The sequence below is a fragment of the Prionailurus bengalensis genome, chromosome B3 (assembly GCF_016509475.1).
Source record: "Prionailurus bengalensis isolate Pbe53 chromosome B3, Fcat_Pben_1.1_paternal_pri, whole genome shotgun sequence".
In the NCBI taxonomy this organism is placed as follows: domain Eukaryota; kingdom Metazoa; phylum Chordata; class Mammalia; order Carnivora; family Felidae; genus Prionailurus; species Prionailurus bengalensis.
Genome location: NC_057355.1, coordinates 3,895,689 through 3,918,327, shown reverse-complemented (window position 1 = coordinate 3,918,327; position 22,639 = coordinate 3,895,689). Strand labels below are relative to the sequence as shown.

Sequence of the window (22,639 nt, the reverse complement as noted above, 5' to 3'; positions counted from 1 at the left end):
GCCGAGCAGCGTGTGCCCGCCGGGTCCCAGACCCAGGCGGGTACGCGGTGCCCCGGGAAGACGAGCAGCGGCCCGGGAGGCGGGGAACACGTCACCAGCTGCTCTGCATGCGACAATGGGCCGGGAACCAGTCCCGTAAGAGGAGAGCGCGGGCTGGGAGGGGACACCTTGCTTGTTACTAAGAGCACGGGAGGGGTGAACAGTCCTATTTTCGCCAGTCTCTATGTTGACCAAAGCAGTCGCCCCGGACGGTGACACAGGGGCCGCCCTGGATGATCTGAAAGAGTGTGATCTGAATGGAGAATTATCCAAATGTGGACGTGGTTACCCCCCAACGTGTGGTAGAGGCTAAAAGTCCACCCGGATGGTGGACACGATGTGGCCAACTACACTGAGGACGACTCCCTGATTCCACCCTCTGGGCTGTGTCGCTGCAGAATGACCCAGCACACCCCTCACGCAGGGTCGTTCAGGTTCAAAGGGATCGTACGCAAAGCTCCTGGCCTGTTAGCCAGAGATCGGGGCCACACACAAGGGTTCGCCGTCTGGCAAGGGATTTAACGTTAGCCCTGTGCACACGCCCAGCTGCACGTTCAAGTGCTGCGCGTGTGTGGGGGTGCCCGGTGTGCAGACACACGGCTGAAAGAGAAGACAGGGAGGTTCTTGTCAGCTAAGTTCTAGTATTAAGAACAAGCTTCCCATATATTTCTAAGATGAATTCCTCAAAAGGGGATAGAGGCCTGAAGAATATGACGTATTACTAAAGAGAGAAAGCTCTCACAGGAGTCCCGACACGGAGGCTCCGGGGAATAGCCGCTGGGCGGAATCCGCACGATTCCGGAGAGCCCTGAACCTGGAGAGTGCGTGTGTGCATTTGGGGGGTTCCTCCATCTTCCAATTGAGGGGCTATGCGGTGCCATATGGGGACAGGGAAGGGTAGACTCCATCCCAGGACTCGGGAAACTCAGCGTAAGGAGTGTATAACTAGTCTTCACTTAAAAATCAGTTGCTGCCGGGATTGTAGAAACGGTACAGCCACTTTGGAAAGCAGTCTGACGGTTCTTCCAGAAGTTAAACACGGGGTTCCCATATGACCCAGCAGTCCCACCCCTAGGCACATGCCCAAGAGAAATGAAAAGACAGGCCCACATAAAACCTGGTGCCCGAATGTTCACAGCAGCATAATACTTATAGTGGCCCAAAAGCAGAGACAACCCCAATGTCCGTCAACTGATGAATGGGTACACGATGGAGTATTATTAGGCCATGGAAAGGAACAAGGTGCTGCCGTGTACTACAGCACGCAGGGAAAGATGCTAAGTGGAACAAACCAAGGACAAAACGTCACAGGTTGCAGGATTCCATTTACATGAAATATCAAGATGAGGCCAATCTCCTGACGTTACCAGGGGCTGTGCACGTGGGGAGGGACGTTTAATGGGTGGCGGGGGGGGGGGAGATATTATTCTTTTTGTTTGTGCTCATCTTTTTATTTTATATATTTTTAGAAGTTTATTTATTTATTTTGAGAGAGAGAGCGGGGAAGGGGCAGAGAGAGAGGAAGGGAGGGAATCCCAAGCAGGCTCGGTGATGTCAGCAAAAGAGCCTAACGTGGGGCTCGATCTCATGAATCGTGACATCATGACCCAAGCTGATATCAAGAGTCAGAAGCTTAACTGATGGAGACACCCAGTCACCCCTATTCTGATCTTTTTAAAAATAGCTTTTTTTTTTAATTACAATTTTTTTTTGTTAATGTTTTTATTTATTTTTGAGACAGAGAGAGACAGAGCATGAGCGGGGGAGGGGCAGAGAGAGAGGGAGACACAGAATCCGAAGCAGGCTCCAGGTTCTGAGCTGTCAGCACAGAGCCTGACAGGGGGCTCGAACCCACGTACCGTGAGATCATGACCTTAGCCAAAGTGGGACGCTCAACGGACCGAGCCACCCAGGCGCCCCAAAACACAGCTTTAAGTTGAGACAGAATTCTACAATTCACCCACTTAGAGTGCAAAATGTGTGATTTCTAGCACGTGCACAGTTGTGTCAACATCATGATCTAATTTCGGAACGTCTCCATCACCCCCAGAAGGAATCCTGCATATAACTTGACGGTGGACATACGTATTCACTTCTATTCCTTCCGGGTACATTCCTAGGAGTGGAATTGCTGGGTTACCGTGTAGTAATTCTGCTTAACTTTTTACGAAGCTGTCAAGTGGTTTTTCAAAGTGGCCGCACCACTCTGTATCCCCACCAGTGACGTACGAGGGATCCGATGTCTCCACGTCCCCAACACTTGTTGTCTTTTTTTGTAACAGCCATCCCACTGGGTATGAGGTAGTCTCTTACTGTGGTTTTAATTCGTATTTCCTTGATGGCTAATGCCATTCAGCATCTTTTCAGCAGCTCATTGCCCATTTAGTTGTAGATCCTCCCTAGGGACACATCTATTCGGATCCTTTGCTCATTTTTCAATTGGGTTGTCTTTTAGTATTGAGTTGTAAGAGCTCTTTATATACTCTTGGTACAAGTCCCTGAGCAGGTTATGATTTGCGAATATTTCCTCCCACCCGTGGATTATCTTTTCACGTCCCTCATGGTGTTCTTTGAAGCACAGATGTTTTAAATTTTGACCAGCGATGGGGAGCCTGGGTGGCTCAGTCGGTTGAGTGTCTGACTTCGGCTCAGGTCACAATCTCGGTTCGTGAGTTCGAGCCCCGTGTCGGGTTCTCTGCGGACAGCTCGGAGCCTGGAACCTGCTTCCGATTCTGTGTCTCCCTCTCTCTCTGCCCCCCCCCCCCCCCCACTCATGCTCTCTCTCTCTCAAAAATAAATAAACATTGAAAAAAAATTTTTTTTTTAAATTTTGGCCAAGTTGCTTTTTTAAGGTGAAGGAGATGTTCTAAAATTACATAGTAGTGATGCTTGCACATCTCTGGGGAACATAGTGGAACCACTCCATTGTATACTTTATAAGGGTAAATTTTATGGTAAGTAAATTGTCTTAATAAAAATATTACTGAAGAAACCAGGCCATTACACTCCTATTAGAATGGCCAAAGTCCAGAACACTGACAATACCAGATGCTCACGAGGAGAGCAACAGAGACGCTCACTCACTGCTGGTGGGAATGCAAAAAGGTGCAGCCACTCTGGAAGACGGTCTGGTGGCTTCCTACCAAGCCAAACGTACCCTCACCGTCTGACCCAGAAATTCTGTTCCCTGGAGCTGAAAGCATACGTCCACACGAAAACCTGCACGTGGATGTTTTACAGCAGCTTTAGTCATCACTGCCAAAACTTGGAAGCACCAAGACGTCCTTCAGGGGGTGAATGGATAAGTGAACTACGGTCCATCCAGGCAACGGAATGTTGTTCAGTGCTAAAAAGACACGAGTTGTATCAAGCCACGAAGAGACACAGAGGAACCTTAAATACATATTGCTAAGGGAGAGAAGGCAGTCTGAAGAGGCCACCCACTATGTGATTCCAGCTACATGAACCTTCTGGAAAAGGTGAAACTATGGAGGCAGTAAAAAGCTCCGTGCTTGACCGGGGTTAGGTGAGTACAGGGGGCTGTGAACAGGGAGAACACGGAGGATATTTGGGCAATGACAATACTCCGTGCGATATACTATAATGACGGATATGTGTCATTATACTCTTGCCTGAACCCAGAGGGGGTACAACACCAAGAGTGGATTCTAACGTAAACTGTGGTCTCTGGGTGATAATGACATGTCAAAGTGGGTTCATCAATTGTCACAAATGTACCCTCCGGTGGGGGATGTGGATAAGGAGGGGGTCGCTGTCCATGTGCGGGGCCAGGGGTTATATGGGAAATCACTGTACTTTCAATTTTGCTGTGAACCTGAAAGTGTTCTATAAAATAAAGTCTTATTTTTGTATTAAAAAAATTTTTTTTAGAGGTGCCTGGGTGGCTCAGGCGGTTGGGCGTCCGACTTCAGCTCAGGTCATGATCTCGCGGTCCGTGAGGTTGAGCCCCACGTCGGGCTCTGTGCCGACAGCTCGGAGCCTGGAGCCTGCTTCCGATTCTGTGTCTCCCTCTGTCTCTCTATACCTCCCCCGCTTGCACTCTGTCTCTCTCAAAAATAAATAAACATTTAAGAGAGAGAGTCTCAAAAATAAACATTGAAGAGAGAGAGAGAGAGAGAGAGAGAGAGAGAGAGCACGCGTGCACCAGTGGGGGAAGTGCGGAGAGAGAGGGAGACACGGAATCCGAAGCAGGCTCCAGGCTCTGAGATGTCAGCACAGAGCCCGACGCGGCTCTCGAACCCACAAACCAGGAGATCATGACCTGAGCAGAAGCTCAACCGACTGAGCCACCCAGGCACTCCCAAAATAAGATTTTTAAAAAAATCAGTGAGCTGGCTTAAATACAGGTTAAAAATCTCCCTGATTTGACTGTTATCTATGACTCCCTTTGGATTACAATGGGCCCGAGCATATCAATCAGACAAGAAAGAGCTTCTCAGGCGAAGGAACAGGGCTGTTCATGATGGAGGTACACGGCCCACAGCAGTGCGTTACCCGATCCCTCCCAGAGGCTATCGGAAAACAGAAAACACGTTTGCTCTTTGTAAAGCCATCCAACATCCTACAGAGAACTCCCTGTGATCACAACGTCCTCTTACGGTAATAATCCATATGCCTTCTCCTCCGGGGTGATACCATCCCGAGGCAGTGAACACTGGCCTCGGGAGGAGGAGGCATATATATAAAGCACAGAAACACATACGTGAACAGAACACGTGAATGTGGTATAATACTAAAGCTCCCCTGGGTGGGCGGGGCGGGGGGGGGGGCACAATTAGGAAAATAAAAAATCTAGTCTCCTCGGGTATACGGGGAGTAATGACAAGAAGATTGAGAAATACTGCTTTAGAGCCAGAAATTATTTCACCTTCTGGCTACAGAGATTCTACTCCTATACATGTAAACGGATGTGTTAAATACACAGACGCATACGTCTATATTCCATTACACGTAATTACATAGTTATCTCGACCGGGAGGAGAAAAATGAAGACCGGTTTAATGCCTGCTATACACCGTCCCAAGAACTGGAAAGGCACCCTTACTTTTGTTTGCAGCCCACCTAATATGCTGTCCGGATTCTCAAACGTCCCTGCGGCTCTGAACGCCAGCTGACCAGGGAAGCAGCCATCTGTATTCTCCACAGCTACCAACATATTCCGCACTAAGCCTCTGCAATATTTCACAACCTACCTTCCCATCGACAGGGCTGTTTTGTTTTGTTTTTACATTTCTTTAGTTTTGAGAGACGGAGAGAGACAGAGCATGAGCAGGGGAGGGGCAGAGAGAGAGGGAGACATAGAATCTAAAGCAGGTTCCAGGCTCCGAGCTGTCAGCACAGAGCCCAACACAGGGCCCGAACCCACAAACCACGAGATGGTGACCTGAGCCTAAGTCGGACGCTTAACGGACTGAGCCACCCAGGTGCCCCTCAAAGGATTTTTAAAAGCAGAAAAATTCTTATTTGGGGATCCTGTCCCTCAAGATGCCATTCATTCTTTGCCGGCAAGATGCTGGAAGTATACACAGAAAATTCACATTCACTGATGCAGAAAGTAGGACCCTGCTCCAATCAGAGAAAAAAGACGTGCTTCAGCACATACTTCCTCTCCTTCCTGAAGATTCTGCTTAAAAGGCTCTCACTCAGGCAAAGCCTCAGGAAACTCTGGGTGATCCTACCTCAGGCCCAGCACGATGAAACTTCAGACGGAACAACTCCAGGCACCTTTCATAGCCTGAGATTCAAACTCACTTTTTCTGTATCTCTTGACATCTGACTCAGGGTTTTTCAACTTCAGCATTATTGACATTTTGAGTCCAATAATTCTTGGTGGCGGTGGCTGTCCTGTGTGCTGTGGAATGACTGCTATGTCCCCAGTCTCTGCCCACCGATGCCACAGAAACGCGTGTCCCTCTTACGGTTGCGAAAACCCCAGATCTTTCCAGACTGCGGTCAAGACCCACTGACCTATCCTGACTATTCGCTTTTAGCAGCTTCTAGTTTAGGGACAGATTTGTACCTATTGGGACATAAACCCAATGTATGAACGCTGTTTTTTAAAAATGTTTATGTATTTTGAGAGGGAGAGAGAGAGAGAGAGAGAGAGAGCGAGCATGAGCAGGGGAGGGGCAGAGACAGAGGGAGAGACAGAACCTGAAACAGGTTCCAGGCTCTGAGCTGTCAGCACAGAGCCCGACGTGAAGCCCGAACTCACAGACCATGGGATCATGACCCGAGCCAGAGTCAGACGCTCAACCAGCTGAGCCACCCAGGCGCCCCATGAATGCTGTTTTATAAGAAATATTCATGTGGCTCTATATGAACCTATTTGAATAAGGCTTAATAAAGCTCATTATACATCCATGGAGATAAATCTCAGAGGAATTATTTATGAACTAAAACAAAAGCTAATTACAGTGCCTTAAGAAAACTTCCGATATTAAGGGCCCAGGGTTTTCCCACCCATATCGGAATTCCCACAATGTGGCAAAAATTATAGCACCATTATTTAAAGACAAATTAACACTTCTAAAATGAAATCGAACCCGAAAATTCTAATTACAGGATGAAAAGTACTCATGCAAATCAATACGGAAAACTCTTAAAAGGTACATAAAGCAGATGTTTTTACAACATTCTGAACTCATCAAGACATGATGATTGCTTTTTTATGCACTCATTTAAAAACATTTTTTTAACGTTTGTTTATCTTTGAGAGACAGAGACAGAGCATGAGCAGGGGAGGGGCAGAGAGAGAGGGAGACACAGAGTCCGAAGCGGGCTCCAGGCTCCGAGCTGTCAGCACAGAGCCCGACGTGGGGCTCGAACTCACGAAACGTGAGATCTTGACCTGAGCTGACGTCGGACTCTTAACCGACTAAGCCACCCAGGTGCCCCTAATTTATTTTATTTTTTAAGTAATCTCCACACCCAACGTGGGGCTTGACCCCGAGGTCAAGAGTTTCATGCTCCACCAACGGAGCCACCCAGGCGCCCCTTTACGTGCTCATTTTAATCAGACTATTTCCGAATTGTTACTAGACACTTTGATGGGCCACCAATCAACATCCGAGGTTCTGGCGTGCTTGTCCGTAACCGTCACTTGTGCTCCAGACATCACCGATGCCCCTGGCATGTGGCAGACGAGTGGTTACCTGCAGTGTCGGGATGGAAAGCTGGGACCTCGTTTTTAGGTTCTGTGTGAGGGTCTGTCTGTCCCTCCCTCCTTTCCCTGCTCTGCGTCCAGCTTGGGGACCAGGCGTCCGGTCAGGACAGGCTGCCTTGAATCGCCAGCAGCAGCGGGTACCTGCACAGACATCCACCGCTGGACGGTGCAGGCCTCCGAGGGGGTTTGAACGACGGAGCTGGAGAATAACAAGTGTCCCTCCGCTTCAAAGCCGACTTATCTCCTGTACATGCAGACGTTTTCCTATCTCTCAAGATAAGGACTTCAGCTCAGCAGGGAGAGTCTCAGGGAGAGACGGGAAGAGGAAGGAACAAAGTTACACACCATTTCAGCAAGACCCTTCGGGGTTTCCAGGTCCACGGGGTTGCCTCTTTGAGGGGAGCCGTCTGTGAAGCGGCTTAGACACAGGATCGAACTGCGTACCGGCCGGGCAGCTGCGTCGGCTCCCGGTCCTCACTCTGCCCTGTCCGATACGGTGGCCGCTCGCTACCGTCTAAGTCGTTCAAATGGCCAAATTTAAATGTGGCTACTTACGCTAATTATAGTAAGACAGAATCAAAAGTTCAATTCTTTGGTGACACCAGCCACGTTTCGGGCGCTCAGCAGACGCATGTGGTTTAGCGGCCACCACACTGGATGGTGGAGATACACAACGCACCCATCATCACGGAAAGTTCTACCAGACGCTTCTGAGGCCAACAGTGAGGCGAGGTGTCCTTCCGGCGTCTGCCCTCCGCGTGGTAGTGTGAATGGGTGTTCTCACGTAACCCTCCCTACGTCGTCGTGGGGAGGGGATTATTCTCAGGAAACTTATATTTATACGGAAGGTCAGTGATTTTCCCAAAGTCGCACGGTCGGTGAGCTTTCCTGAGCACTTAACTGCGTGCGAGGTATTGCATGAAGCACGCTCGTGTACTGTCTCGTTTCTTTCTTCCAACCTCCCTGGGAGGTAGGTAATACTATCCCCATCCTAAGGCTGAGGGAGCCAAGGAACTTGCAGGCTATCAGGGTCGTCTCCAATCTGGACACTGGAGGCAGGGTATACCTTGAAACATCCATATTCGGTGCAAACCGTGCTTACACTCACGGTTTCATCTAATGCCTACGGCAACTCGGAGAGTGAGGCATTATCAGCCTGCAGTGAGGACACCAAAGTTTCACACTCTCAAGAGACAGTGGTTACTGAACATTAATGAGCCAGGAACTGTTTGTTCGAAACTCTGGGGGTCAAAGTGTTGAATAAGACGGACGAGGTCCCTGCCCTCCAGGGGCATAATCCCGAGGGGACAGAAAATAAACAAGTAAATAATCAGCACCACTTCCCAGGAAGCTAGTGCTATGAAATAAACGACACAGAACGATGCTAGCAGTTTTACTGGGTGGCATGGCGGGATGGGGTATAAGTAAGTGCCTTTTCAATATTTTTAAGAACTATTATTTTTTTGAGAGAGAGAGTGAGCAAGGGTGAGAGGAAGAGGGAGAGAGAATCCCAAGCAGGCTCCACACTTAGTGTGGAGCCAGCCGTGGGGCTGGCTGGATCCCACGACCCTGGGATCATGACCTGAGCCGAAACCAAGAGTCAGACACTCAGCCAACTGAGCCACCCAGGCGCCCCAGTAAGTGCCTTTTAGATAAGGTCATCACAAGATTTTTGAAGTGGTGACATTTGAACAGAATCAAGGGATGGCTAGGAGCCAGTGAAGACCTGGAGAGGGAGGAAAGGTTTTAGGGCAGAGGGCATGACAAGGGCAAAGGCCCTGAGGCACAAAAGAGGCTGAGTGCTCAGGAACAGAAAAGGAGCCAGAACCTATGCAGACGGAGTGAGTAAGGTTAATGGTAGGAAATGTGGGTCAGAGAGGTGGCAGGAAGCATTCTGCAGAGGACCTTGAGGGGCAGGCCGAGGACTCTGGAGTTTGTTCTCAGTAATCCTTTGAAAACAGATACGAAATGAGTGTGATTTGCCTGTTGAAACGATTACTTCCGGAGGCAGAGGTGGGGAGCCTGCACGCCTCGCCCCTCGCCACAATGAGCCTCTTTCCCGGGAGGTGGTAAAGGGTACTGGTGGCTTCAGGTGACTTAGGTCTTACTTCCCATTAAACCACAAAACCTTCAGCTCCATGCCTTGGACTCTGACGGAAACAGGCTGGCTATCTGTTTCTGCCCACCCTGGAGTTCTATCAGCCATATGAATGAGGATACACAGGTAAGAATCGCAGAGACCGATCGGTACAACCAGAGCGTTGAATCACAGCAAGGTTCGTGGGTCCTCTGGGCTCTGGTGGTCTGACTCCACTGATAGAGCTACCAAAACTACCTATTACAAAACCCTCCATAAAAGTTGCTGCACAATGAATCGCTCCAAAAAGAGGCAAGGGACCAGCTGAAACCCCAAACCAACAACACCCAGCCGCTAGCAGGGGGCCGGATCCTTCGTAAGCCCTGCACTGGTGTTATCTGAGAGAGTAATGAATGAATCGAGACGGCAGCGGCACTGTGCTTCCGAATTACAGATGCCCATCCCATAGCCTTTCGTCTCATCTTCCCTTCTGAGTCTCTGCTGGGGGCCAGGTGATGAAGTACTGGCCGATGGTATCCAAGTAGGAGTTACCAGGTGGAGCTTTACAGAAAACCCCTTGTAAATGGGAGCTGAGTCAGCTGGGACACTTCTTTGCTGTCCTCCTCCTTCCATCCTGGGATAAGAATATGATGGTTGGACTCGAGATGCCATTTTGTGACCATGAGGCAACTTTGCGGTCATGCCCTGGGGGGATGGCTGTGCAGGAAGGATGGCGACTGTTATTTGGGAGCCTTTACTAGCAGCCAAAAGTAGTTCCTAATTTATACACAGGCTGTCTGCTGGCGGTGGAGAGGGCCACATAAAAATCGTGTAAAAATGCCTAACTAGGAGAAATCACCAAGGCCAAGTTTAGAGCCTGCTGCCCTCTCTTAAGTGTGAGATTCCAAGGCTATGCCAGATTCTCGGTGATAAGGATCATAAAAAGCCAAAGGACCCAATCTGCTAAATCACAAATCACTTTTGAAGTCATGAAGCTTTAGAATAAAACTATTTCAAGTTTTTCCAAGCCGCGTTTTTAAATGCTGATACAGACGATTGTTAATATGTTTGAGTCTCAGAAGAGTCTGGTGCAGATCAAACCGTGCCAGTCAGGATCTATAACACGAAACACCTCCTAAGGCAGCTGGACCACCCTCAGCTTATGGGGAGGGGACCTGGTTTCTCTTCACTTACAGCAAAATTGTCACCCCATTCTCTCTGTGGCTGCAGAGACAGCCTTTGGGGTTCCGGAAATTGCATCATTCAAGGAGGGGTGGGGGGAGGTCTCTACTTCTTAGATACATTCTGTGCTGCTTCTTTTAGGAGAATTTGCCTTTTTTTTTTTCTTTTTGCTCCCTACCTCTTCTCTTCCCATTTTTTCTCTAACTTCTTTCAATTTTTAAGTTTTCCACTGTTTTCGTTACATACACCAACTTGCAGAGGCACAACTAGGATTGTGAACGCAGGATCATCATTTGCCAGACGGGCAACAAGGACAACTGGGAGGAAGAGAAGAGAAAGGCCAGGTGGGCTTCTCGGAGGAGGCAGCTGGCAGCATTGGACGGAAGCCCACCTAGGGAGAGACACAAGACCAGACGTTCACGCCATCTTTCCGCACGAGTAGTTAACGAAGCGATACAAATTTATTTAACAAATTGCTTTTGTTGGCGGTGGTGGTTCTCATTTGTTTTTAAAGCATCTACTACGTACCGATAATTACAAGGAGCCTCCCGGGGATACGAAGCTGAGGAACTCCCAGTGTCTGTCCTAGGGGCTGTGTGTGTTCATCAGGGAATAAAATTCTACAGCTCGACTGGTCAATGACAGCAGAGAATAAAGTTTTTGAATTTGTCAAAACCTCACATGATTCATTCACTATATTCAAATCTAGAAAGTCAAGAGATACTAAAAACAAATGAAAAAAATCATTGGCTGCCTTTAGGGAATGCTAGGGAACCAATTAATTGTCCCCAAACCTGGTAAACAAAGGGACAGATCAAGTATAAATCCTTAAAAAAATTTATTTTAATGTTTATGTATTTTTGAGAGAGAGGGGAGGGGCAGAGAGAGGGAGACACAGAAACCGGAAGCAGGCTCCGGGCTCCGAGCTGTCAGCGCAGAGCCTGACGTGGGGCTCGAACCCACAAACTGTGAGATCATAACCTGAGCCAAAGTCAGATGCTCAACTGCCTGAGCCACCCAGGCGTCCCAAGTATACATCCTTTTTAAAAATTGTTTATTTATTTTGAAAGAGAGACAGCACTTGTGAGCTGAGGAGGGACAGAAAGAGGGGAGTGGGGAGAGAATCCCAAGCAGGCTCCACGCTGTCAGCATAGAGTCTGACACAGGACTTGATCCCACGAATTGTGAGATCACGACTTGAGCTGAAATCAAGAGTTGGAAACTCGGGGCTCCTGGGTGGCTCAGTCGGTTAAGCGTCTGACTTCAGCTCAGGTCACGATCTCACAGTCTGTGAGTTCGAGCCCTACGTCGGGCTCTGTGCTGACAGCTCAGAGCCTGGAGCCTGTTTCAGATTCTGGGTCTCCCTCTCTCTCGGCCCCTCCCCTGTTCATGCTCTGTCTCTCTCTGTCTCAAAAATAAATAAAAGTTAAAAAAAAAAAACTAAAAAAAAAAAAAGTTGGAAACTCAACCGACTGAGCCACTTAGGTGTCCCAAGTATACATCCTTTTTTATACAAATTGTGCAAACCACTGACGAGACAGAGATTCCCTTTATAGAAGTATCTAGTGAATAAATAAATGAAGAATTAGAATACTACCATTCCACAATTCCAAATGTAAAAGTTGACAACCAGGTCAGTTGCCTCTGATTGGAAAGATACGTTCTACTGCAGATGGGGTGTTCTTATGAAGAAAGTTCAGATCTGGGGTGTCTGGATGGCTCAGTCGGTTAAGTGTCCGACTTCGGCTCGGGTCATGATCTCACGTTTTGTGAGTTTGAGCCCCGTGTGGGGCTCTGTGCTGACAGCTCAGAGCCTGGAGCCTGCTTCCGATGCTGGGTCTCCCTTTCTCTCTGCCCCTGCCCTGGTTGCACTCTGTCTCTCTCCCTCAAAAGAAAATTAAAAACAATAAAAGAAATAAAAAAGTTCAGATCTGAATCAGATCAAGCCCCTTGGTCAACTCTAGTGCACAGAAAATGCAGGGGACAGAGGAACAACCATAATGTAAACAATACCACAAGGAAGCAGTCACTAATTCAGACTGGGGGGCATTGTGTAGAATAAATGACCCAGCTTTTTCAACAGATACATTGCAAGCAAAAAGTGAAGTGTAAACCTACAGATTAAGAGAGACAACATATGGACCTTACTTGGATCCTGGTAAGGAGACACCAATACTTGGGGTGCCTGGGTAGCTCAGTAAGTGAAGCGACTAACTCTTGATTTTGGCTCAGTTCACGATCACCTGGTTCGTGGGACTGAGCCCCACGGGGGGCTCTGCGTTGACAGCGCAGAGCCTGCTTGGGATTCTCTCTCTCCCCCTCTTCTCTCTGCCCCTTCCCTGCTGGCTCTCTCTTTCAAAATAAGTAAAAACATTAAAAAAAAAAAAAAAAAAGAACATGTACTGACCTTCAAGAGTTATGCTAACTTTTTTTAATTTTTATTTTTTTGAATGTTTATTTATTTTTGGGAGAGGGAGAGAGAGAGACAGAGAGAGAGAGCGTGAGTGGGGAGGGGCAGAGAGAGAGGGAGACAAAGAATCCGAAGCAGGCTCCAGGCTCTGAGCTGTAGCACAGAGCCCGACGCAGGGCTCGAACTCACAGACCGTGAGATCATGACCTGAGCCGAAGTCGGACGCTCAACCGACTGAGCCACCCAGGTGCCCCTGTTTTATTTATTTTTGAGAGAGAGAGGGAGAGAGACAGAGGATGAGCAGTGGGGAGTGGGGGGAGGCAGAGAGAGAGAGGGAGACACAGAATCCACGAAGCAGGCTCCAGGCTCTGAGCTGTCAGCACAGAGCCCGACACGGGGCTCAAACTCAAGGACTGAGAGATCATGACCCGAGCCGAAGTCAGCCGCTCAACCGACTGAGCCACCCAGGCGCCCCAAGAGTTATGTTAACTTTTATAGGTGCTGCATGAGGCCAGGGGAGGCTTCCCCCGCGAGGCAGCAGGTGTGCCCTCCTCACCTCATGCAGGAAATGCCATGGTCCTAGGCTCATTCCGTACATGAGCGTGAAACCCAGGAGGCCAGCCACAGAGTAGAGGCTTCTGCCCCCGGGCCACGAGAGCACACCTCGAAAGGCAACAGCAGGTGAGCTGAGCGTGTGCTGTCCAGACCGGCAGCCAGGCCTGTTGGCTTCGTGGAGCCATCGGGATTCCCAGCCGCAAGGAGACACCCCCTTTCCCATGAGCACAGTTGTAAAAAGGGACCCGGGAAGCCTCAGAAACCAGGAGGCATCATTTGCAAATACAAAACCCCCACCGAAGACCCACCCGACAGAATCTGCTTTCTCACTGCAAGCAGGGGATGAAAAGAACAGAGCCCGGGGCTCGGGGCTGGGAGAAGGGTCTGGAAGGGTCTGGCAGAGGAAGGGGCAGCTGGGAGGGAGCAGGTACAGATGTTGGGCCAAGTCTACCTGTGGGGAGGAAGCACGCGCGACACCCTTGCCCCCTTCTCGTGCTGCTCGTCTTCAAAGAGGATGGTGGGGAAAATACTCGTTCTTTTGATCTCTTTAAATCAAAGTATAAACTCCGTGCCAAAATCATCTAACAGCTGTGCCCTTTTTTCTTAAAATTATTAGTTCTGAAAACAGAAAATATAAAAAGTAGAAAGATATGCAAATGTTACTTTATGAACCTAACCAATTATTTCTTCATTAAAAAAAAAAAACACACCTAGCAACAACAACAACAAACTATAGGGAAATAAAAGGATATGTACACATTTTCCCCCCTTTATAACCTAAATTTGGGAGGACCTCAGAGGCAATCTTCAGAAACCTTTGGTAACAAAAAACAGAGGGACGTTATAGGTGTAGGGAACTTTTGAACGCAAGAGACAGCTCTGGGGGAAAACACACAAAAACCAACACAGAAAAAGGACATTTATACTTCAGGATAATTTTAACGAACGTAGCCCGTTCTACAAGCATTGCAACTTCACGTCCATTGCAAGATAACAATGAAAGGGTGAATATTTCTAAGTAAAATTTTGCAGACACTTCTTTTAAGGGCTTAACGAGAACTCGATTTTCAGAAGTGAGTGTTAAAAAAAAAAAAAAAAAGAAACAAAAAGCGACCTTAGATTTTTCAAAATGAAATTTCGAAAAAGAAAAGGCCAGAGTTTGCAAATTACCGTCCTTGTCACTGCCTTAAAATCCAGCCTGGAGAATCACAAAGCGCTCGAGTTGTCCGTATGAACATTTTATCTTCATAACGAGTAACGCGAGAAACCATCAGAGGGCTACGGAACCAGGCCAGTGCTTCTGGAGGCTGGCGCAGAGATAGAAACTACTTGTGATGTTTGTTTGGGTGTATGGAAGGATCCTTCAAGGGAGAGTCTGCGAGAGGAGACAAACTCACACAACCAGATGCAAGAAAAAGTAGCCTGAATGAAAAGTTTACCTTCACGGAGACAGTCATTTCCTTCCACATAGGTTGTTTGGAGCTGGCCTTGACAACATTTTATCCCTCCGTCTCTCTTTGCCCTCACGCTAGCCCTGTGAGATCATCCCCCCAAGGCAAACTTCTCCCATGATTTGCTAGGCTGGTTTTTAAATAATGAGTTCAGGCGTGGACGAGAACGGTGGTGGCCCTTTTCCCTGCAACACCCAAAGTTTGAGAAGGCCCCAGATCGGAGCATGGCACAGCGGGTCTGCTCTTTGTTTTGATCCACTGTTTTCTGTTTTTGGTTTTGGGGGATAAAAATAGGCACGTGTCCATGCAGAGAAAGGGGGCTACACCGGGAACTTAGGACTTCCAGAATTAGGAGAAAGGGCTTCAAAGGATGACAAGATAACAGAAGATAAGGTTTTCAGGTGGAAACCAATTTAAAAGGAAAAAAAAAAACCCACAAAACTTTCCAGATGTCTCTTCCGCGCAGAACCCGGTTATCTTTAACATCTCACAGATACGGCATCAAAAATAAAAGAGGCAAATAAATAAATAACTACAATAAAAATCTGCAACAGGGTATTTGGAGGAAGGTAATTAAAAAATGTACTGGCTCTCTAAATCTTGGTCTTAGTTATCAAAAAAAAAAAAAGTGTGGCTCACAATGAGATTTCATCTAACCTAGGGTATTTCTAGGTCTTCTTGAACAGGGCTGTTTCTGACAAAAGTAACTCTAAATGCCATCTGTAGAGGTGAAAACTCACCCGGGGGTAAAGCTCCCTCCTCCTGCAAGTAATTTACCTTGCGGAAGCTTCAGGGCAAGGCACTCGCTTAATGGCCACTGTCAAAATAGCTTCTAAAGCCATATACAAAGGCTAAAAGACACTTCTGCCCCTCACCCCACATGCAGCAATTTAATCTTACCAACAAACTGAACTTTCACGATGTTTATGTTTATCCCTAGGCATTCATAAATGATAACGGTATGCTTAAAGAACAATTATGATTTGTTCTGCAGGGAAATCTCTATGGCTTTTCTCACCCAATGGGGTGGATCCTCCTTTCCAAGCTGAGGGTTCTCAGACACAGAACATGGGCCTGCGAGGCCCGGCCTAACGGCTGCGCGAGAGAGTTGTAACAATAAACAAATAAAAATAACGCTCTATGCAAACCTCACGCTTCCACAGGAATTATTTCATGTTGGTTAACATTTCTGATGTGAATTATTACCAGAGCAAACATGATTGTTTCTCATCTTAGCAGGGATCAAGGGCCAAATAACCCCTCCCAACTTACCACTTTCTGACTGGAGGAGGGGCCTCTAGCTAAATCCTTGCTATTCTGAATGGAACAGTATTTACAGGTACGGATGATTTTCCAAATGAAATTATGCAGGTGTCTGAACATAATTATGAGTTCCCAAAGCATGAGCCGCGCTTGAGCTCAGAGAAGATTTCACCACCTTTTCTCGGCATTGAACTAGAACAGGAACACGTTCAACCAACAGTTGAGTTCAAATAGTAATACTTTCTCGGTGAAATTAAAGTTAGCAAACCTATCAGATAAAAAATCAAATGATGACTCACATGTTACTCTTTTAGGTATGCCGGAAAAGATAAAGTTATCAACAATATTTACCAGAGCAAAAATGGTGTCTATCTGTTCACACCCATTTAACGCAAAAATCAGAATCCTGACCAATTGCTAACGTTTGAAGTAATGTGGTTTTTTTTTTTTTACACGACATCCAAAAATTTTATTTTGACATATTACACTTTAAATGAGGTTTTAATAATATATATCAACGTGTTCGGGAAGGGTCAATTTGAGAAGCCGGTGTATTTATCACTGAGCAGAAGTTTTAACATGTAAGCATCTAAGTGCAAGCGAAGAGTCTAAGGGATCTTCTGAAAAGATCCCATGAGCTCTAACAGCAAATTAAAACGAGAAGCAAAGAATGAAAAGGCACCAGAAAAAAAGGAGAAAGATAATCTGCCCAACACTATTTTTCAATTCACTTACTGTCAAATCAAAAATCTTTGTCACTCTGATGAGAATATATTAAAAAACAAAAAATTTGTTGCTACATCTGTTGTGTGGGCCCAGTGCATGCAGGAACACATGTTTTCCCCAGCACACGCGCGCACGCGCACACACACACACACACGCACACGCACACACTCACACTCACTGACAGGGATTCCCAGGATACCACTGGGGCCTTTTTTTAGGCCCCTTAAGTGTTAACAGCAGAGGCCTGGCTGCGACCAGGCGTCTGGCCCGGTTTAAATGCCCTGTCTTCAGCAGAGCTGCGGTGAACACGGCCATAAACCTAGGGGACATAACTGAACCTTAGAGTGTCTGACACTCACCTCTCCACCCCCCCCCCTCCCGAAACACACACACACACACACACACACACACACAATTTTACTCCAACAATTAAGGCTGCTAGTTGGCATTCCATTTAACTGTCAAACGGCGACCGGTGGCAGCCCCACGGCCACAAAGAGATGCCTTAAATGAGAAGAGCATGTTTCTACACCGCATTTGAGAAAGTTTGGCTCCGAGCTATGCACTGATTAACATCAGATCTCCTCCTTCCCTCGCCTCTCCGCAATCTTGTCACATCTGGCTGACAAATCCGTAGGGGCCGACGCAAAGCCAGGCGGCCGGCGGCGGGGCTGGGGTCTGGCGGGGGCAGGGGCGCCCGAGGGGGCAGGGGACAGGCGGCGCCCCCCGCCCGCCTCCCCGCCCGCGCGCGCGCGCCCCTGCCCCCGGGAGCCGACCCGGCGCTGTCCCCCCACCTGCCCGAGTCCCGGCTCGGGGCGCGCGGGCAAATCAGCGCCTCCGCGGGGCCGGCCGCCGTCCCGCCCCGGCTCCTGCCCGCCGGCTCCGCGGCCCCGGCCCTCGCGCCTGCAGCCCGGCGGCCGCACCCCCTCCGCGCCCTGGCGTCCCCGGAGCTGTCGGAGCCACCCGTCCGCGGCGCGCTTCGCGGGGCCTCACGAAAGATCGGGCGCCCCCGGGCCCGCACGTCTCACACCGACCCGAGGTTCCCGCGCGCCCAGTTCTCGAGAAACAAAACCCGGGGAGGAAGACGGCCCGGGGCGAACAGCGGCTGTTCCGGCGCGTGCGAACGGCCTCGGCCTCGCGGCGGGGGCGCCGAGGGGCCGCGCGGGGCAGGCTCGCTCGCCGCGGCCGCCCGGGCCCCGAGTCCCGGCCGGCGGGCGCCCCCGGGGCTCGCGCGGACCCCGCGCCCCGGACGCGCCCAGGCCGCCCCGGGAACCCGCCCGGTCCGCGCGCGCGCCTGCGGCTCGGGGACGTCGGGCGGCGACGGGTCCCGGCGCCCCGGAGACGCTCCCGCGGGCCGGGCCGCGCCGCCGCGCAGGTGGCCCTCGGGAGGTGGCCCCGGGCGCGTCCCCGGCTGTGCCGACGGAGCCCGGCCGAGCGGCGCCCCCCCCCTCCACCCCGGCCGCCCCGCCCCGCGCGCCGAGGGGCCCCCCGCGCCCGGGGAGGGAGCCGCGCTTACCTCGGCCATCCTGCGGCCGCTGCAGCGCCGGGGCTACCGGCGCGCGTCCCCGGCCCGGGCCGCCCCGCGTCCGCCCCGGCTCGGCGGGCGCCGCCGCATCCAAGCTTCGGCCGTCGGGGCCCGCTGCGGCGAAGTGGGCGGCTCCCCGGGCGCCCCGGCCGCGCGGCGCGGTGGCCGCCCCCGCCCGCCGCGCACCGCGTGTGCCCGCACGCCCGCCCCCTGGCGCCCCGGGGGGTGCCCCCGCCGCCCCGCCCCGCCTCCCCACCCCCCTCGCCGGGCCGCCGCGTCGCCCGAGGCCGCGGGCGCCGCCGCGCCGCCCGGGAAGCGCCTCCCGCCCCGGCCGCCCGCGGCCGCTCTAACTGGGCGCAGCTGAGGCGCGGGCCGTGCCCCCGCAGACGGCGGAGACCTCGCCGGCGGCCGGCGCGGAGGTGTCTGCCCCCGCCGGGCTTGAAGGCACTTGTCGGCGGAGACCCAGACGTGTCCGTGTTTGCCTCTCCCGGGGAAGGGCGCAACGCTCTGAAGTTCTCTGGCTCCCGTCTCGGGGGATGATTCTGCCGCCCTACCTACCCCGGGGCGCCCTCGGGGTCCCACCGCGGCCGAGAAGAGGGCTGCGCCACCCTCGCCACCAGAAAGTTTACTTCCAGAGGAAGTGTGGGTGCGTGGCCCGGGAGGTGGAGAGACGGGGTCCCCAGGAGGCTCCAGGAACTCAAGAAACACCCCTCTCCCCTCTTCCTTTCGTGCCCCGCCTTACAGCCCCGGCTTTACCACGACCCCGGGACAAGTGACTTTGCTCTCTGAGCCTCGGTTCCTTCCACTGTAAAATGGAATTCTAGTTTGACCTCTCCTATTGGGCGCTAAGGATAAAGTGAAGTGAAATGTCCCGGAACGCCAAACAGGAGCTTGGCCCCCAGGGACAGAGAGGGAGGAGCCTTTGGGAGAACCGGCTTCCTGGGCCCGAGTGGAGAAGGCTTCACCCCAAGCTGCTGACAGAGATGGCCCAGAGCTGCTGAAGCGGGGCCCTGACCAGGACGACACAGAACCCGAGGGGGATCGGGCCTTCTCTCCTCTCCCATTTCAGTTCCCTAAAAGATTCTCTAAAAGCTGGGCGCGGGGGGCGGCCTGTATTTTACCTACCTTGCTGCTGGTGTCAGTCCTTGGGCGGGGGGAAACAAAACCCATCCTCGATCTCAGGTGGGGGGAGAAGACGGGAGATGAACGGCAAAAGCAAGTTGCTGTCCGGTGGACAGAGCGGTGCCAGGTTCTGGCTCCGAAAGGCGCAGACCCCTGAGGGGGAAGAGGAAGGAAAGGAGCAAACGGGGGCGTATGTGGAAGAAGGCGTGGGTACCTGGGCTCCTGGGTGTCCCGAGGGCCCTGCTGCCTCTCCGCAGGCTGGACACACATACCTGGCCTTCTGGCCACCTAGGTGCCCTTCCTAGTGGGTCTGAGGTCACCTGCCTTACAGGTACTGGGAAGATTCGTGCTTTCTCCCGTTGGCTAACTGTAGCAAGAAGCTTCGCTTGGTGAATTCCACACCTAGACTGCTCACCTTCCATTCTTCTGCGGACTCCCCCGTCCCCACCAGGGTTCAGCACTTAGGCCTTCTTGCTCCTCTCTGCCTGTCGCGACACAGCGCATCCTTCAAGGCCTTCCTCAAGTGGCACTGCCCCTCAGAAGCCTGCCCCCCACCCGCCAACCCTTCCCTGCACCGCTTGTATCTGCCTCTCTTACTGTGCTTCTGGCCTTCTCTGGCCTGGCTGGGATATGTCCTCGTCTTAACTTCTTTGGTCCTTGCTCACCTCTGTGGCCTCCGTGCTGTGAGCTGCTGTAGCCGGCAAAGCTCAGAGTTTGGGGTGGGGATGACGACCCAGGTGTAGCCAGTTCCCAGCAATTGGAAACCAGCCGCGGAAGTCAGTTTCCTTGGCCTCACCGTCCTTGTCTGTAAAAGTAGATATGAAACCCCGTCCCTGGCCAGATCGGTGGGGGCTAAATAGGATGGTCTCTGTTCTACAAACGCTGCTCTCCTCCCTTCCTTTCTGCTGCACATAAAGCTGGCTTTTGAATTAATTTAAATTTGTTACCAGAGGAGTCCTTGTTTGCGGTATTACTGAATGGCCATATATGCTTATTATAAATATCCCAAAATGTCTAAGTCCCAGGCAGTGGCCCATGGAAGTACTTTTAATCTGCCCAGTGGAAACGTTTTGGTCAGCATCTTTGTGTTGGTTCCAACTGAATTACATCGATTTTAGTAAAAACTTCCACTGGCAACAAATAGTAGGATCAACCCGTTTATTTCTGGTTAAAAACACAAGGAGGATTTTTGGCAATACGTAATTCGAAAACCTCAAAACAGTCTACTTCTCCCAACGCACACCATCAGGATCAGCAGGCGCGTCTCTTCAAATATGACAAACCTGACCGGCCTGCAGGGAATCAGTAGGTCCAGACTCAAAACAGAATGTCACCCCTCACTTCACATTACCAGGGATTAAAAAAAAAAATCTTTATTAAAAAGAGGAAAAGTTGGGGCACCTGGGTGGCTCAGTCGGTTAAGCACCCGACTCTTGATCTCGGCTCCGAGGTCACAATCTCACGGTTTTGTGGGTTCGAGCCCCTCGTGGGGCTCTGCGCTGACAGCACAGAGCACGCTTGGGATTCTCTCTCTCTGCCCCTCCTCCCTTCATGCTCTGTCTCTCAAAATAAATAAACATTAAAAAAAATTTAAAAAGAGGTAAAGTTGAGAAGACACAAAACCAGAAAATCCCTGTGACCCGTTCTTGTGGAGCCGTCTCGGGTTGGTCTGTCCCTGCGTGTGGGTGTGCTGAGACCCTGTATCCTGAGAAATACCCACTAATGTTGGGGCGCCAGGCAGGTTAAGTCGGAGGGAGGCAGGGCAGGTGCGGGGCCGTGTGAACCGAGAGCCAGTGCCGTCTGAAGCAGGCAGTTGTTACTCTGCTTGCCATCAGCCAGGAATGTGAGCTCGGTTTTGCCAGGTTTCCTGAGTTTTCAAGAGAAGGTGGAAATATTCTGATATTTAAAAGTTGGCAACAAATTCAAATTTTTTGATAGATATGGTGTGAGTCACGCAAAATACGTTTGCAGGCTGAACCTGGCCGACGTGCTGTTCATCTGCACCTACTGTTCCATGCGGTGATGTCTTCTTGAGGCCTGGGCTTAGCACATAGTAGGTGTGTAATAAACTTCTGTGGCGTGTGTATCACTCTTGAGGGGAAACGGCTCGCAGCCTGTCTGAACTGCACATTGAATTGTCAACAGCCACACAGAGATTAGTAATGACCTTTTTGTGTTGCCTAGCAAAGTCCACTAACGGGCTAATAAGCTTTTCCAACATTTACACTCTGGGAAGGCTTGCTGTAGTTGTTAATAATTCTGTTAAATGCAGGATAGCTTCCTCCTTGGGAAGCTAATTCTCACAAGAAAACTTTCCCCAGCGGCGACAAACGAATTTGAAAAAAAGATTTTTTTTTTAAATTAAAAAAAGGCATTTTTAAAAATGTTTATTTATTTTTTGAAAGAGAGACAGAACGTGAGCAGGGGAGGTGCAGAGAGAGAGGGAGACACAGGATCCGAAGCAGGCTCCAGGCTCCCAGCTGTCAGCACAGAGCCCGATGCGGGGCTGGAACCTGCGAACCCTGAGATCATGAGCTGAGCCGAAGTCGGATGCTTAACCCACTGAGCCACCTGGGCGCCCCCCCCCAAAAGGCATTTTTAATCATGGGATCGTCGTATTAAAGAGAAAAGAAACACCTTTAGCTACGGAGGTTTGGGAATGAATGCTGGAAACTGCATATTACAGGAGCCAGGCGCTGAAGCTGCTTCAGACCCGAGCCCACTCTGGTTCGGGGGCGGAGCCAGCCCTGGGGGTGCGGGCAGGACCGCGTGAGGGTCACGGGCGCACGCTGACAAAGTCTTTTGACATTGCAGCGCGGCCAGAGAACTGTGGCTCTGTCAGCCTTCCCTAGGTGGCCTGGCCTGGGTCCTCCACATTCCTCTGGGGACACTGTTGGGAAACAGCAGGAGGCAGGAGTCACAGTTGTGCCGTCACCTCCCAGCCCAGACGCAGACACCTGGTGGCGGCAGGTCCGGGCACATCCGCAGCTCAGCTCTGCCTGGGAGCCTGACTAAGCAGCATTCGGGCCAAGCTGCCTGCTGGGGGGCAGGCCGGCCCGCCACAGGTCTGGCTCAGATGTCGCAAGCTCCCTCCTCCAGTCCC

General features: G+C 50.8%; 1 protein-coding gene across 2 annotated transcripts in view; it reads right to left on the bottom strand.

Moving 5' to 3' along the window:
* Positions 1-18,478, bottom strand: part of BNC1 (basonuclin 1) — a 31,785-nt gene extending 13,307 nt beyond the window's left edge. The window contains exon 1 of one of the 2 annotated variants that reach the window (XM_043554623.1): positions 18,406-18,478. In XM_043554623.1, coding sequence (XP_043410558.1) covers positions 18,406-18,414 — 9 coding nt within the window. In that variant the 5' untranslated portion in view covers positions 18,415-18,478. Of the gene's footprint in view, positions 1-17,348; positions 17,564-18,405 lie in introns of those variants that run through there. The other variant, XM_043554624.1, reaches the window with a different exon arrangement.
* Positions 18,479-22,639: the final 4,161 nt, after the last annotated feature.